Raw genomic sequence first — 17,779 nt, forward strand, 5'->3', positions numbered from 1 at the left:
CCTTAGGGTCTATCCCTCCCAAATCAGGGAGGAATTATAAAGAACAAACCATCTTCTATGAGACAAATACTTTATTATAATTTAAAACACAGTACTATGAAACACTGGATACAGTGTTTAATAAGAAAAGGGCCAATGCTTGTGGCATTTAAAATTATGCTTATTTTTCTGCTGGAGATTTATCCCAAAGATACAGATGCAGTGAAACACCGGGACACCTGCACCCCAATGTTTATAGCTGCAGTGTCCACAATAGCCAAACTGTGGAAGGAGCCTCGGTGTCCATTGAAAGATGAATGGATAAAGAAGATGTGGTCCATATAAACAATGGAATATTACTCAGCCATTAGAAATGACAAATCAGGCACCCCGGGTGGCTCTGTGGTTTAGTGCCACCTTCAGCCCAGGGCGTAATCCTGGAGACCCGGGTTCGAGTCCCTCATCGGGCTCCCTGCATGGAGCCTGCTTCTCCCTCTGCCTGTGTCTCTGTCTCTCTCTCTCTCTCTCTCTCTCTCTCTCCCTGCATGAATAAATAAAACCTAAAAAAAAAAGAAGAAAAGGAAGGAAGGAAAGAAAGAAAGAAAGAAAGAAAGAAAGAAAGAAAGAAAGAAAGAAAGAAAGAAAGAAAAAGAAAGAAAGAAAGAAAAAGAAAGAAAGAAAGAAAAGAAAGAAAGAAAGAAAGAAAGAAAGAAAGAAAGAAAGAAAGAAAGAAAGAAAGAAAGAAAGAAAGAAAGGACAAATACCCACCATTTGCTTTGACGTGGATGGAACTGGAGGGTATTATGCTGAGTGAAGTAAGCCAATCGGAGAAGGACAAACATTATATGGTCTCATTCATTCAGGGAATATAAAAAATAGTGAAAGGGAATAAAGGGGAAAGGAGAGAAAATGAGTGGGTAATATCAATGAGGGTGACAAAACATGAGAGACACCTAACTCTGGGAAATGAATAAGAGGTAGTGGAAGGGGGAGCGGGCGGGGTATGGGGTGCCTGGGTGACGGGCACTGAGGGGGGCACTTGATGGGATGAGCACTGGGTATTTTGCTATATGTTGGCAAATCGAACTCCAATAAAAAATATACAGAAAAACCCATTATGCTTATTTTTGTTTATCCTTACGGTGAAAGAGAGGAAAGTTCCATTGCTTGTCCATTCAAGAGGAACCCTGTGCATCATTAACAAGACAAGCCCACGTGATGCTGCCCTCCAGTCCTCAGGTAGATAACATGTCCTGTGATGGAGCTAATGGGATGGACTTCATCATACGGGGTCAAGAACAAGAGATCATGACAACTATCCCATGTAAGGAGGGCAAACAATTTGGAGGAAAACAAACACCAAGCATGCAACCATCTCTTGTGGGTGTGGATATTTTCATATACTTGAAACCCTGGAACAGTCCGAGGGACACAGGAGTTCAGTCACATTTCCTCACCATCATAATTCCTCCAACTGTCAGGTGATTAGGAGATCGAATTTTCTCTGGATGATTTCTTTAAGGCATACTAGAGCTCCTTATATTGAAGGCTGAAAAACATTGGGCTGAGAAAGGGGGTGAAGACTGTAGGTGGTGGCCATCAGAGTGTTACTGTCCATAGAAATGGGTCCACGGGCTGGAGCTAGATAGTGGAGGCAAAAACATATTGCACAATGACCACAGTGAGGTGGGAGACACAAGTGGAGATGGTCTTATGCCTGCCCTCAGCAGACGGAGTCCTAAATACCATGGGCACGATGAAGACACAGGAGAGGACAATGAGGCATAAACAGCCCATCACGGCTGTGACACACACCAGGGCCACTCCCAAGGTGACAGATGATGTCTCCTTCCCACAGGCCAACTTTAGGAGGGAAAGCATGAAGCTGGAAAAATGGTGGATCACATTAGACCAACAGAAGGTGAGGTGAAAACCTGTCAGGGTCACCATCATCCCCATGATTGAGCCACCAGCCCAACATCAGAACACACAATGGCACAGCCATGAGGACTCATGAGCATGTTGTGGTGCTCTGGGTGGCAGATGGCCACATGCTGATCATTGCCCATGGTTATGAACAGAAAGGAGTGCTATACGTCCTCAAAGCACTTTGCCGTCATTTACTCATTCATATAGTCAAGAAATGTTTTGAAGACTTATTTTATATGGAAATATTCTAGGTGCTGGGATCCAGCAATACCCAAGGCTAGATCTCTGTCCTCTCCTATCTATGCTATGGTCCACTAAGGGAAGCTGTCATATAACCAAGATGATAGCAGAGTGGTCACAGGTGTTTGGGGACAGCCTAGGGATCTGGAAAAGCTAAGTGTGGGTCACAGACACAACCTGGGATTAGGAGACTTTGAAATTGGTGGTGTCTGCAGGAAAATCTGGAGGTTGAGTAGGTATGCTTCAGGTGAGATAGGCAGGTGGAAGAGACATTTGCAGACAGGTGGGAGAGCAGAACAAAGGCTCAGGGTGACAGAGATATGGTGCATTTGGCACAATGATATGTTCAGTGTGCCCTAGAGAGGGTAGGTGGCTGAGGCAGGTCTGTAATATGAAGGCAGACAAGTAGGAAGGGCAAGAGCATGCAAGACCATTGTGTCCACTTGAGGAGTTTGTTCTAAGGGCCATGGGGACCCCTAAATGTTTTTTAAATGCATGGAAGAAAGATCTGTATTCCATTGTATGAACATAGTTAAGAATGTTTCCTGTTGGGGCTTCCTGTGAATGGTGCTCTTATGACATGTAGTCCTTGTCTTTTAGTGGATTAATACTTATGTGTTATGTTGGGACTGTAGTTAGCTGTGTAAATACCAACTCATAGGGCATACCTATGTTCAGCTTGAATAAATACCTCCACACAGTTTTCCAAAGTGTTTGTACCAAGAGGTACATTTTAGTCATAGTCAGCATGGTCAGACTCCTGTTTGTATAGACACCCCCGCCCCGTCTGGTGAGGGATGCAGGCTGCTGAGAGCAGGTAAGGTGGGCAGATGCAGGAAGAGATGGGGAGAGGTGTTGGGGCACCCTGGATGGCATCCTGAGGTTGACTTCAGAGGTAGAATGAACAGTGTTGTTGACTGGACAGAGGGAGACAGGAAGTGAGCTGTGTCTACTTCTAACTCTCAAAACACCAAGTGGATGAGTTCTTTCCAAAGCAATGACCAAATCTCCAGCTACCCAGACACCACCTTGGTGTCCTATAATTCTGTTCAATACTGACACTTACTACCTCGAGATGCCAGTCACAAGTATTGGGTGCCCAGGGTACTTGCACTTCTGTCTGAAATGGATACAAATGTGAGGATTTCCAAATTCCCTCTTTCAGTTTGGATACTTGACTAGAATGAGTTACAGAAATCAGGAAAATGTCACACTTACTCTCTCAGGTTTATTATGAAAGACAACTCAGGAACGGCCAGAAGAGAGATGCATCCTGCAAGGTATAGAGGAAGGAGTGAGGAATCTCCATGCCCTCTTTGGACATGCCACCCTCCTAGCACCTCCATGTGTTCAGCAACTGCTAAGGTCTCTGAATTCCATCTTCAGGGAGTTTTTTTTATAGAGGTTTTATTACACAGATGTAATTGATTAAATCATTGGTCATGAGTTTTGAATATTGATCTGTAGTCCCTCTCCCCTCCTAATCACTCCTTGTTAGATCTGGTGAGCAGCCTCCTTTCTAAAATTATCCTGGGCTCCCAGCCACCTCTCATCTCATTAGAATACAAAAGCCACTATTATCACTCCTGAGTCAAGGGCTCAGGGGCTGTGTCTCAGGAACTGGACTAAGACCAAGTGTTTTGTTATAGCCCAAGGATGAACAGACTAATGTGGGCTCTCTGGCTTGGACCACCAGGCCAACAGGGATAGGGAAGAACTGACCACAAGGAGAGGCGGGGCTGGACTGTTTGGCCACTTCCATTGAGCAAGAGACACCACTCTCTGAGACCCAGCTCTAAACTGCCCTTATTGCGGGAAGCCTTCCAGCTGCCTTGACCTCAGGGCAGAGTCCTGGTTTCTCACTCTGGGATGCTCAGCTCCTGCCTTCCCTCTGACCCTGCCTTGACCCAAGGGGGACTAATCCAGCATCTAATCCACCTCTACCTCCCCCAAGACTGAGAGTCCCTAGTCTCTAATCCTCTGGGCAGAGAGAGACAGCAGGGAACCTTGGCTGTGTTGGAGTGTTGGAGGAAGGTGTACAGGCAGCAGGTCCCTGGAGGCCTTGTGATGATCCTTCTGGCCTCTCCAGACCCTGAGGGCAGCCCTTGCAGGTTGGTGTCCCAGAGATCCCCTGGGGAGCAGCCTGCTGGGAAGCTACAGCCAGGTTAAAGCACACAGCATCAGTTCCAGGAGCCCTGAGGTCTGGCCCCACACCTGCCCCTGTGTGCTGCTGACAGCATCAGGCAGGAGAGCTTTTCTATTCTTCCCTGCTGGCTGCTTCCTGGAAGAGGCAGCCCAGGCTGAGGGGGACCAGGAAGCAAAGGGTAGGTTGTAATACTTCGACAGTCGTGGGGATTCAGACCCAAACTGGGGGAGGAGACAGGATGTGGGACAAAGGACAGAAGACAGGATCTTAGTCTAGGGTTGTTGGGACATCTTCTCAGGGTGCCCACTCTGGGTCTTGAGTTCTTCACCTAGCCTAGTGTCCTTGCAGCCTCTATATCAATGGCTCTTAGCCCAGGCTGAACATGTACTACAGGAAACATGTGCACATCACTGGAGACAGTTTTGGTTGTCATGACTCAGGTGGGGTACGGGTGTACTGGCATCTGGTGGGATGAGGCCAGGGATGCTGTTGACCATTGTTAAATGCACAGGACAGCCATCATCCCCAGAGAATGATCTGGTCCAAATGCAGCATGTATACAAATACTGAAGATCAAAAATATTGCTCCTGGTGTGTATCTTGTCTGTGCTATTGTGTCCTGACTTAGGTGAAGGTGGCATTTGCTGACCTGGAGAGTATCCTTGTGGGGAGGCACAAGAGTGAGTGCAGTGGATGCACACCTGTGTGTGAGCTCAGCCCCTGTGTGTGAGCCATCAGCCCCTGTGTGTGAGCCATCCTCTGTGACACCAGAGAAGACAGAACTGTCTCCTGCACCTGTCAGAGGAGATGGGGGAGCCAGCGCAGAGCACTGCTGCCACTCTGCCGAGCAGGACGTGGGAAGACAGACTCTAAGGGTGAGGCAGGGGCTAGGTGAGAGGGTGGAGGTTGGACCAACCATTCCTGGAATTGTGTTGTCAGGTTACCAGAGGTAGTAAGGGCTCCTCTGGGGCCAGAGACCATGAGTTTAGAATGGAGCCAACTGGTGTCACGTGGAACAGATGGATGACATCCACGCACCTTGGAAAAGATGTCAAATTCAGTGATAACTACTCAGATTAGGTAAACATGGGGCCCCTTCTGTGAATCCTCGTGGACCTTCTAAAGACAGGGCTCCGCTTACTCCCATGTTTCATTTAAGGAGAGGAGGCTCAGAGCTGGAACCTTCTTTCTCAGAAACACACAGAAAAGCTGGGACTTGAAGCCTCGCTCTGATGACTGCACACTGGGTGCGTGTTTTAGACAATTGTCTCTGGAAGCCCAAGTGGAGTGGGAGCAGAGGAGGAGCCCGGGGAAGTGAGCAGTGCAGGGGAGGGAGGTGGAGCCACACAGATGGAGAGAAACAGGGCCCAGGGGCAGCTATTTATGCCACCCTGTTTCCCTCTAGTTTCAACAACCATTCTAACACACTGAAAGCACGCTCTTTGATAGGTATATGCTCTTGTAGAGAGGTGTTGTTTCTCTGTGCATCTGTATGTTGTAAATTCTCTTCTTCCTTTTTTACTTTCATAGAAAATTGGTTAATTTTGGATCTTATAGAAAAGTTTTAGGTTGACCGAAAAACACATACCTCCTTTTCCCTGCATACTGCTTCCTCTTTTACCTTTTGTGTTACTGTGGTGCATTTGTCCCAGTTGGGAACCAATATGGATACATTATTATGAACTCAGCCCACAGGTTATTTTAGCTGACTGTGTCGCACATTCTGTAGGTTTTGACAAATGTATAGTGACATGCATATACTGTTGCAGCATCATCCAGAATAGTTTCAGGTGCTCTATATTCCATGTGCCCAAGTAGAATTATGCTAGAGCGCTCATCTGGTTTTTGCTTCATTCACTCACTATTATTTTAAGAGTCATTTATGGTCTCATTCATTTGGGGAATATAAATAATAGTGAAAGGGAATATAAGGGAAGGGAGAAGAAATAGGTAGGAAATATCAGAAAGGGAGACAGAACATGGAAGACTCCTAACTCTGGGAAACGAACTAAAGGTGGTGGAAGGGGAGGAGGGCGGGGGGTGGGGGTGACTGGGTGGCGGGCACTGAGGGGGGCACTTGACGGGATGAGCACTGGGTGTTATTCTGTATGTTGGCAAATTGAACACCAATAAAAAAATAAATTTATTATTTTTTTAAAGAGTCATTTATGCTGCTGCGAGTGCATGAAACTAGTACCTGGGGCTCCAGGGTTTGCTCCAGCCCATGTGACCTGCCATCTTCCCAGTTATGGTGCCCAAGCAGCCTTGTCCATTTCTCCACTACAGGCAGTTACGGAACCATCCTCTGATAGGTCCCTTCTGACAGATGTGAGCAATGGAGATAGATGCTGGAGCCCTGTGCTGGTGCACTTAGCAGATGAACTGTTAATTTTCCCCACCTGGCTCTCACAGGCAGTGCACAAATATTGCTTTCTCCCCAGATCCTGATCAGCACTGGGCACTTTCTAATTTGGGGCATTGAATAGGTCTACACTGAATTCCCACTGCATTTCCCTTTCTTTCTCTCATTCCTTTCCTCCCTCTCTTTTTTTTTCTTATTAGCGTGTTTTCTTTGCCTGTGCTACACCCTCTGTGAGTTCTCTGCTCACACCTTTGCTCATTTCTGTATTGAGCTTCCTACTTGTAGAGGTAACTGGCTTCTTCTACATCACATTCCCTGGTCAATTGTGGACCATTAAAATGATCTTTCCCCACCTTTCCATCTCCTGTTAACTGAATCCAGGGTATCTTTCGTTGAACAAAAACTCTTTGTGTTGGTGTTTTTGTTCCTTCACAATCAACCAGTGTTTGTGCTTCTTAAGTTTAAGATGTCATCTCCACTCCTAGGTCATCAAAATGATTTTCCTACACCTTCTCCTATTAACTTCTCAGTCCTATTTCAAATTCATTCTTGAATCCTGGAATCCTTGTTTGTGTGTGGTCTTAGGCAGAAGTTCAGATTGACTTTGCTTCATGAAAGGACAGTTTTCCCACCACAAACTCCTAGACAGTCCACCTATTCCCTTTGATCTGTGCTCCCACCTTTATCACATGTTAAGCTGTGAATCATGCAGGGATATTTTCTGAGTATCCAATCAATTTGGTCAGTGTCTTTTCTGTTTCAGGGTCACACTGAGAGATGACTATGATGTGTATAATGCCTGTAATGAGTCTTATATCTGCCAGAACATTTCTCTCCCATTGACTTCATTTTTAGAAGAGTAGTATAGTTTTGCAGTAACTTTGCTTTTCAGAAGGAATTTAAGGAAACTTTTGTGAAATGTACACTTGATTCCCTGGAACTGTAAAGGCAGCTGCCTGATGATATAATTTGAGGAAGAAGTGTCATCATTACCATATTCGCTGACCACATCTGAGAGTATAGATTTTTCTCCATGTATTCAAATCAACTTCTAAATTTTTATTAATGGTTAAATTTTCTGAATTTGGAAGTACTGTATGTGATTGATTGAATCCTAGATATTTTATAACAGAGACTTCCAAAGTGTGAGGGAGGACCCTGTCGTCCCAGAGATCCTTTCTGGGGACCATCAGGTCCTCAGTTTTCCAATGAAGATGAGGATGTATTTTTGTCATATCCTTCAACTAAAATCCCGTGTTGCCACAGGCTGAGTACATATAAACATTGTCTTGTGTTCCAGCCAGCCAGCTTGACTGCACCTAAAATCGCATATTTTCAGAGAATCTCAGGGTTAATTTCTAAGATGGTAAACATGGGGAGTGATAATGCACCCAAACAAAAGTTCATTAGAGGCTCAAATTTTCTTGAGTACAAAGATATTGCCAGACCAAATGCTAGAGAATGTTTCTTTATACTTTGTGTCACTATTGGGAATGGTATCTTCCTTACTTAAAATTCATATTCTGAATGATTACTACTGTTGTAATTCTATGAGAAATAACTGGTTTTTGGAAGTGGATCTAATATTTGCAGCTCTGTGCTCTCTCTTGCTGTGATATGTTATGTCTTTATTCTTTTCCTTTTCTAGATGGATGAGCAGGTCTCTTCCCTTCCAATGGTTACACACCTACTTTCTCTTTCTTTCCTTATAACACCGCTCACAGCTTTCGGTTCCATGCTAAAGAACAGCAGAAACAGTGAGTACCCTTGTCATTCACCCAGCCCAGTCCTAACACAATGCATCTTTTTTTTTTTTTTCTTTTTTTTTTTTTTTTTTATTGGTGTTCAATTTACTAACATACAGAATAATACCCAGTGCCCGTCACCCATTCACTCCCACCCCCCGCCCTCCTCCCCTTCTACCACCCCTAGTTCGTTTCCCAGAGTTAGCAGTCTTTACGTTCTGTCTCCCTTTCTGATATTTCCCACACATTTCTTCTCCCTTCCCTTATTTTCCCTTTCACTATTATTTATATTCCCCAAATGAATGAGAACATATAATGTTTGTCCTTCTCCGACTGACTTACTTCACTCAGCATAATACCCTCCAGTTCCATCCACGTTGAAGCAAATGGTGGGTATTTGTCATTTCTAATAGCTGAGTAATATTCCATTGTATACATAAACCACATCTTCTTTATCCATTCATCTTTCGTTGGACACCGAGGCTCCTTCCACAGTTTGGCTATAGTGGCCATTGCTGCTAGAAACATCGGGGTGCAGGTGTCCCGGCGTTTCATTGCATTTGTATCTTTGGGGTAAATCCCCAACAGTGCAATTGCTGGGTCGTAGGGCAGGTATATTTTTAACTGTTTGAGGAACCTCCACACAGTTTTCCAGAGTGGCTGCACCAGTTCACATTCCCACCAACAGTGCAAGAGGGTTCCCTTTTCTCCGCATCCTCTCCAACATTTGTTGTTTCCTGCCTTGTTAATTTTCCCCATTCTCACTGGTGTGAGGTGGTATCTCATTGTAGTTTTGATTTGTATTTCCCTGATGGCAAGTGATGCAGAGCATTTTCTCATATGCATGTTGGCCATGTCTATGTCTTCCTCTGTGAGATTTCTGTTCATGTCTTTTGCCCATTTCATGATTGGATTGTTTGTTTCTTTGGTGTTGAGTTTAATAAGTTCTTTATAGATCTTGGAAACTAGCCCTTTATCTGATATGTCATTTGCAAATATCTTCTCCCATTCTGTAGGTTGTCTTTGAGTTTTGTTGACTGTATCCTTTGCTGTACAAAAGCTTCTTATCTTGATGAAGTCCCAATAGTTCATTTTTGCTTTTGTTTCTTTTGCCTTTGTGGATGTATCTTGCAAGAAGTTACTATGGCCGAGTTCAAAAAGGGTGTTGCCTGTGTTCTTCTCTAGGATTTTGATGGAATCTTGTCTCACATTTAGATCTTTCATCCATTTTGAGTTTATCTTTGTGTATGGTGAAAGAGAGTGGTCTAGTTTCATTCTTCTGCATGTGGATGTCCAATTTTCCCAGCACCATTTATTGAAGAGACTGTCTTTCTTCCAATGGATAGTCTTTCCTCCTTTATCGAATATTAGTTGCCCATAAAGTTCAGGGTCCACTTCTGGATTCTCTATTCTGTTCCACTGATCTATGTGTCTGTTTTTGTGCCAGTACCACACTGTCTTGATGACCACAGCTTTGTAGTACAACCTGAAATCTGGCATTGTGATGCCCCCAGATATGGTTTTCTTTTTTAAAATTCCCCTGGCTATTCGGGGTCTTTTCTGATTCCACACAAATCTTAAAATAATTTGTTCTAACTCTCTGAAGAAAGTCCATGGTATTTTGATAGGGATTGCATTAAACGTGTATATTGCCCTGGGTAACATTGACATTTTCACAATATTAATTCTGCCAATCCATGAGCATGGAATATTTTTCCATCTCTTTGTGTCTTCCTCAATTTCTTTCAGAAGTGTTCTATAGTTTTGAGGGTATAGATCCTTTACATCTTTGGTGAGGTTTATTCCTAGGTATCTTATGCTTTTGGGTGCAATTGTAAATGGGATTGACTCCTTAATTTCTCTTTCTTCAGTCTCATTGTTAGTGTATAGAAATGCCACTGACTTCTGGGCATTGATTTTGTATCCTGCCACGCTACCGAATTGCTGTATGAGTTCTAGCAATCTTGGGGTGGAGACTTTTGGGTTTTCTATGTAGAGTATCATGTCATCGGCGAAGAGAGAGAGTTTGACTTCTTCTTTGCCAATTTGAATGCCTTTAATGTCTTTTTGTTGTCTGATTGCTGAGGCTAGGACTTCCAGTACTATGTTGAATAGCAGTGGTGAGAGTGGACATCCCTGTCTTGTTCCTGATCTTAGGGGAAAGGCTCCCAGTGCTTCCCCATTGAGAATGATATTTGCTGTGGGCTTTTCATAGATGGCTTTTAAGATGTCGAGGAATGTTCCCTCTATCCCTACACTCTGAAGAGTTTTAATCAGGAATGGATGCTGTATTTTGTCAAATGCTTTCTCTGCATCCAATGAGAGGATCATATGGTTCTTGGTTTTTCTCTTGCTGATATGATGAATCACATTGATTGTTTTACGGGTGTTGAACCAGCCTTGTGTCCCAGGGATAAATCCTACTTGGTCATGGTGAATAATTTTCTTAATGTACTGTTGGATCCTATTGGCCAGTATCTTGTTGAGAATTTTTGCATCCATGTTCATCAGGGATATTGGTCTGTAATTCTCCTTTTTGGCGGGGTCTTTGTCTGGCTTTGGAATTAAGGTGATGCTGGCTTCATAGAACGAATTTGGAAGTACTCCATCTCTTTCTATCTTTCCAAACAGCTTTAGGAGAATAGGTATGATTTCTTCTTTAAACGTTTGATAAAATTCTCCTGGGAAGCCATCTGGCCCTGGACTCTTGTGTCTTGGGAGGTTTTTGATGACTGCTTCAATTTCCTCCCTGGTTATTGGCCTGTTCAGGTTTTCTATTTCTTCCTGTTCCAGTTTTGGTAGTTTGTGGCTTTCCAGGAATGCGTCCATTTCTTCTAGATTGCCTAATTTATTGGCGTATAGCTGTTCATAATATGTTTTTAAAATCGTTTGTATTTCCTTGGTGTTGGTAGTGATCTCTCCTTTCTCATTCATGATTTTATTAATTTGAGTCTTCTCTCTCTTCTTTTTAATAAGGCTGGCTAATGGTTTATCTATCTTATTAATTCTTTCAAAGAACCAACTCCTGGTTCTGTTGATCTGTTCCACAGTTCTTCTGGTCTCGATTTCGTTGAGTTCTGCTCGAATCTTTATTAACTCCCTTCTTCTCTTGGGTGTAGGATCTATTTGCTGTTTTTTCTCTAGCTCCTTTATGTGTAAGGTTAGCTTTTGTATTTGAGTTCTTTCCAGTTTTTGAATGGATGCTTGTATTGCGATGTATTTCCCCCTTAGGACTGCTTTTGCTGCATCCCAAAGATTTTGAACGGTTGTATCTTCATTCTCATTAGTTTCCATGAATCTTTTTAATTCTTCCTTAATTTCCTGGTTGACCCTTTTATCTTTTAGCAGGATGGTCCTTAACCTCCATGTGTTTGAGGTCCTTCCAAACTTCTTGTTGTGATTTAGTTCTAATTTCAAGGCATTATGGTCCGAGAATATGCAGGGGACAATCCCAATCTTTTGGTATCGGTTCAGACCCGATTTGTGACCCAATATGTGGTCTATTCTGGAGAAAGTTCCGTGTGCGCTTGAGAAGAATGTGTATTCAGTTGAGTTTGGATGTAAAGTTCTGTAGATATCTGTGAAATCCATCTGGTCCAGTGTATCATTTAAAGCTCTCGTTTCTTTGGAGATGTTTTGCTTAGAAGACCTATCGAGTATAGAAAGAGCTAGATTGAAGTCACCAAGTATAAGTGTATTATTATCTAAGTATTTCTTCACTTTGGTTAATAATTGATTTATATATTTGGCAGCTCCCACATTCGGAGCATATATATTGAGGATTGTTAAGTCCTCTTGTTGAATAGATCCTTTAAGTATGATATAGTGTCCCTCTTCATCTCTCACTACAGTCTTTGGGGTAAATTTTAGTTTATCTGATATAAGGATGGCTACCCCTGCTTTCTTTTGAGGACCATTCGAATGGTAAATGGTTCTCCAACCTTTTATTTTCAGGCTGTAGGTGTCCTTCTGTCTAAAATGAGTCTCTTGTAGACAGCAAATAGATGGGTCCTGCTTTTTTATCCAGTCTGAAACCCTGCGCCTTTTGATGGGGTCATTAAGCCCGTTCACATTCAGAGTTACTATTGAGAGATATGAGTTTAGTGTCATCATGATATCTATTCAGTCTTTGTTTTTGTGGACTGTTCCACTGAACTTCTTCTTAAAGGGGAATTTTAAGAGTCCCCCTTAAAATTTCTTGCAGAGCTGGTTTGGAGGTCACATATTCTTTTAGTTGCTGCCTGTCTTGGAAGCTCTTTATCTCTCCTTCCATTTTGAATGAGAGCCTTGCTGGATAAAGTATTCTTGGTTGCATGTTCTTCTCATTTAGGACCCTGAATATATCCTGCCAGCCCTTTCTGGCCTGCCAGGTCTCTGTGGAGAGGTCTGCTGTTACCCTAATACTCCTCCCCATAAAAGTCAGGGATTTCTTGTCTCTTGCTGCTTTAAGGATCTTCTCCTTATCTTTGGAATTTGCAAGCTTCACAATTAAATGTCGAGGTGTTGAACGGTTTTTATTGATTTTAGGGGGGGATCTCTCTATTTCCTGGATCTGAATGCCTGTTTCCCTTCCCAGATTAGGAAAGTTTTCAGCTAGAATTTGTTCAAATACATATTCTGGCCCTCTGTCCCTTTCGGCGCCCTCGGGAACCCCAATTAAACGTAGGTTTTTCTTCCTCAGGCTGTCGTTTATTTCCCTTAATCTATCTTCATGGTCTTTTAATTGTTTGTCTCTTTTTTCCTCAGTTTCCCTCTTTGCTATCAACTTGTCTTCTAGGTCACTCACTCGTTCTTCCACCTCGTTAACCCTCGTCGTTAGGACTTCTAGTTTGGATTGCATCTCATTCAATTGATTTTTAATTTCTGCCTGATTAGCTCTAAATTCTGCAGTCATGAAGTCTCTTGAGTCCTTTATACTTTTTTCTAGAGCCACCAGTAGCTGTATAATAGTGCTTCTGAATTGGCTTTCTGACATTGAATTGTAATCCAGATTTTGTAACTCTGTGGGAGAGAGGACTGTTTCTGATTCTTTCTTTTGAGGTGAGGTTTTCCTTCTAGTCATTTTGCTCAGTGCAGAGTGGCCAAAAGCAAGTTGTATTGGGAAAAAGAGAAAAAGAGAGGAGAGAAAGAAGGAAAGAAAAGAGAAAGAGAAAAAAAAAAGGGGAAGAAAAAGAAAAAAAAAACGAAAAAAAAAAAAAAGAAGAAAAAGAGAAAGAAAAAGAAAGGAGAAAAAAAGGGGGTGGGGGAAGGAAACAAATCAAAAAGCAAAACAAAACAAAAACAAAAACAAACAAACAAAAAAAGAACCACCGGGGAGTATCTTCTGATTCTGTGTACTTTAAGTCCCTTGGCTTCTCCTGGAAGTTGTCAGTCTAGCTGGTGTTCTGGGGGAGGGGCCTGTTGTGCTGATTTTCAGGTGTTAGCAGTTGGGGGAGTTGCTGTGCCCCTGCCTGGTGCAGGGCTCGGTGGGGGTTGTTTACCCCGTGAGGCCGCAGGAGGAACAGCCCCAGTGGCGGGGCAGCTCTGGAAACCTGGATTCAGCTCCGGCAGGAACTCCGTCTGCAGGGCCTGGAGGCTCCGGGGCGGGGCCGCTGATCTGCTCAGCTGGGGCAGGAGCGTCCTTGCTGTCCTGGGCCCTCCCGGCCTCTGCCTGTCCCGGGGGAGGCCGGATCCTGGGCTGTGTCCCGGCGCCCTGTGCTCCGGAGCCTGCGCTGTTGGATTCGCGCTCCCGGGCCGCGCAGCCCCCTCCGTGGAGCCGCCGCCCGAGCCCCTCCGAGCTGCTCCTGGAACCGCGCAGCCCCCTCCGCACGGAGCCTCTTCCTCTGCCCGAGCCCCTCCGAGCTGCTCCCGGGGCCGCGCAGCCCCCTCCGCGGAGCCGCCGCCCGAGCCCCTTCAGCTGCTCCGGGTCCCGCCGGGTCCCGCCGTGCGCGCTGCAGCCCTTAGGGAGCTCGGCGCACTCTCCTGGGCGCGCAGTTGCTGTTACTGTCCCCGGGAGCCCGAGGGCATCCCCGCCCTCCTGGGTCCTGCTCCACCTCCCCGCGAGCCCCTTTCCCCCGGGAAGGTCGGTGCAGCTCCTGCTCCTCCGGGACGGGGCTCTCCTGTCCTGGGGACACTCGCCCCGGCCTCAGCCCGGCTCCTCGCGGGCCCCTCCCCCTTGGAGGCCTTTGTTCCTTTATGTCTTTTTCCCCGTCTTCCTACCTTGATAGAAGCGCGAACTCTTCTCACTGTAGCATTCCAGCTGGTCTCTCTTTAAATCTCAGGCCGAATTCATAGATTTTCAGGATAATTTGAAGGTTTTCTAGGTAGTTTGGTGGAGACAGGTGATTTGGAGACCCTACTCTTCCGCCATCTTGCTCCTCCCCCATATCCCTAACACAATGCATCTAATGTTTACCCATTTCACATATTTCCTATTGTTCAAACACAATATTGTTATATAGATTCATGATCTTTCTGCCGGTCCCCTCATTCCCTCTGTGATCTCAGCAGATGCAGCATCCGTGGCTGGCCAGAACTATAGCATCGTGTCTGAATTCATCCTCGTGGGCTTCTCCACCTTCCCACAGCATCTCCTGCCTGCCTTCTTTCTGTTCTACTTGCTGATGTACCTGTTCACGCTGCTGGGGAACCTGCTCATCATGGCTACTGTCTGGAGTGAGCGCAGCCTGCACACGCCCATGTACCTCTTCCTGTGTGCCCTGTCCACCTCTGAGATTCTGTTCACTGTTGCCGTCACCCCCCGCATGCTGGTTGACATGCTCTCCAGCCACCACTCCATCACCTTTGTGGCCTGTGCCACCCAGATGTTCTTCTCCTTCATGTTCGGCTTCACCCATTCCTTCTTGCTTATGATCATGGGTTATGACCGCTACGTGGCCATCTGCCACCCCCTACGCTACAACATGCTCATGAGCATCCGCACCTGTGCCCGTTTGGTGTCCTGGACCTGGGCTAGTGGCTCAGTCATGGGGATGATGGTGACCCTGATAGTTTTTCACCTTACCTTCTGTGGGTCTAATATGATCTACCATTTTGGCTGCCATGTGTTTTCCCTCTTAAAGTTGGCCTGTGGGAAGGAGACATCCTCGGTTACATTGGGTGTGATCCTCGTGTGTGTCTCAGCTCTGATGGGCTGTTTATTCCTCATCGTCCTCTCTTATGTTTTCATCGTGGCTGCCATATTAAGGATCCCCTCTGCTGAGGGCAGAACCAAGACCTTCTCCACGTGTGTCTCCCACCTCACTGTGGTCATTGTGCACTATGGTTTTGCCTCCATTATCTACCTCAAGCCCAGGAGCTCTATGGACAGTAACACCCTGATAGCCACCACCTATACAGTCTTCACCCCATTTCTCAGCCCAATCATTTTCAGCCTCAGGAATAAGGAGCTCAAGAATGCCATAAAGAAAAGCTTCCAGAGAAAATTCAGTCCCCTAGGCTCCTGATAGTATGTTTGTTTGGTGGTAAGGAAATATGATAGCAGGACTGGAATAATAATGACTCTACCTAAGACTGTTGTAGAAATTTAGTATATAAAAATACTGAATAGGTATTGTTGGATGATCTATAGGTGGTAGATGCATCGTAGGTGTTTTTTTCTTTCAATTTGGTTGCCGCTCTTTTGATCATCCTCCCTCATTCTTGAACCATGTGATGAAGTGCACCCCATAAGCTTTGTCTAAGAATGTGTTATCTACTAATAGGCCGTGGGGACCATCATATGGATGTGTCTAGACACTGATACACTGGGCTCTTCTTGCATAGGCAAGGAGGGCAGACACTCCTCTTCCATGGTAAGGGTAAACAAAAATAATCATAATAATAAATGCCACCAGCATTGGGGCTTTTCTTATCAGGTACTGTGTCCAGCACTGTATAAGTATTATCTTTTATTATAACAAATGCACAAGAGAAAATAAACTCTTACTCTCCAAGAATATGACTGACTCTTGTATAGTTCCTGCTGTCTTTGGAGAAGGTAAACCCTAAGGAAATTTCTGTGTTGGTCTGAGTTGAGTGAAGGATGTCTCAATGTGAAGTAAAGAGAAAGAGGGAGGGAGGGAGGGAGGGAGGGAGGGAGGGAGGGAGGGAGGGAGGGAGAGGGAAAAAGCAGAGGGAGGAGAGGGCTCCGTGTTGGGACAAGAACATACAGAATATTAAAGGTGTGTTGCTTCCTGACTTCTTATGGAAATCGCATTCCCTTCTTCTCCACATTACTTTCAGGAAATCATCAAGTCCTCATTCCTGTGTTTCCTTGAATCTATCTGGGGGATGTGTTGTAGGCACAGTGCTATCTCAAACGGCACAAAAGGGGTCAAGAGTATGGATACCCCTATCATGCAGGTGAGAAATGTTGGTGCAGGTCATACAACACCTGAATGAAGGGGTCACACGAAACGTTCTGTCTGTCTGATTCCCATGTGGGGTTGTGGAAAAGCTTATATCTGAGGATCAAGAAGAGAACCTACTGTGGATCTGCACTATTACTCAATGGTGGGACCAGATATTGGAGCTGGAAGCAGATGTGTGGAAACACTAAACCTAGAGCCACCAGTCATCTCACAAGCATACAAAAACTCTCTGATCATATGGTCAGGAAACAAAGACAACATAGGAGACCAAAAATATTGTTTGATTATATTACAGACAGGCATATGTTAATGTGGACTCTCTGGCTTAGACCACCAGGCCACCAGGGATAGAGAAGAACTGACCACAAGGAGAGGTGGGGCTGGACTGTTTGGCCACTTCCATTTTCCAAGGGAAATCACTCTCTGAGATCCAGCTCTAAACTACCCTTATTGTGGGAAGCCTTCCAGTTGCCTTGACCCCAGGGCAGAGCTCAGCTCCTATCTTCCCTCTGACACTGCTTTGACCCAAAGGGGACTAATCCAGCATCTAATCCATCCCTATCTCCCCCAAGACTGGGAGTCCCAGTCCTCAGTGGGGGCTGGGGCTCTCTGGGCAGAGCGAGACAGCAGGGAACCTTGGTTGTGTTGGAGTGTTGGAGGAAGGAGTAGAGGCAGTAGGTCCCTGGAGGCCCTCTGATGATCCTCTTGGCCTCTCCAGACCCTGAGGGCAGCCCTTGTAGGTTGGTGTCCCAGGGAGCCCCTGGGGAGCAGCCTGCTGGCAAGCTGCAACAGGGCTAAAAGCACACAGCATCAGTTCCAGGAGCCCTGAGGTCTGGCCCCACACCTGCCCCTGTGTGCTGCTGACAGCATCAGGCAGGAGAGCTTCTTCTGTTCTCCCCCACTGGCTGCTTCCTGGAACAGGCAGCTCAGGCTAAGGGGGACCAGGAGGCCACAGGGTAGGTGGCAATACTCGGAGTTGTGGGGAGCAAGGCCCATCTCAGGATGGAGACAGGGTTTAGGAGAAGGA

At 45.3% G+C, this 17,779-nt stretch overlaps 1 protein-coding gene and 1 pseudogene across 1 annotated transcript; one reads left to right on the plus strand and one right to left on the minus strand.

The window, feature by feature from the left end:
* Nucleotides 1–1,516: 1,516 nt before the first annotated feature.
* Nucleotides 1,517–4,791, minus strand: LOC140611410 (olfactory receptor 10H3-like; annotated as a pseudogene).
* Nucleotides 4,792–8,391: 3,600 nt separating this feature from the next.
* LOC140611411 (olfactory receptor 10H3-like) lies at nt 8,392–15,846 on the plus strand. The gene is made up of 2 exons (XM_072788177.1): nt 8,392–8,413; nt 14,888–15,846. The coding sequence occupies exons 1-2, from the start codon at nt 8,392–8,394 to the stop codon at nt 15,844–15,846; spliced, it is 981 nt and encodes a 326-aa protein (XP_072644278.1).
* The last annotated feature ends 1,933 nt before the right edge of the window (nt 15,847–17,779 follow it).

The sequence above is a fragment of the Canis lupus genome, chromosome 19 (assembly GCF_048164855.1).
Source record: "Canis lupus baileyi chromosome 19, mCanLup2.hap1, whole genome shotgun sequence".
Classification (NCBI taxonomy): domain Eukaryota; kingdom Metazoa; phylum Chordata; class Mammalia; order Carnivora; family Canidae; genus Canis; species Canis lupus.

What these genes read in the sequence shown, in the direction of transcription:
- LOC140611411 (XM_072788177.1), top strand. Translation starts at nt 8,392, where the DNA reads ATGCTAAAGAACAGCAGAAACA. An exon ending in GCTAAAGAACAGCAGAAACA is followed by an intron (nt 8,414 to 14,887) that starts GTGAGTACCCTT and finishes CTGTGATCTCAG; the next exon opens with CAGATGCAGCATCCGTGGCT.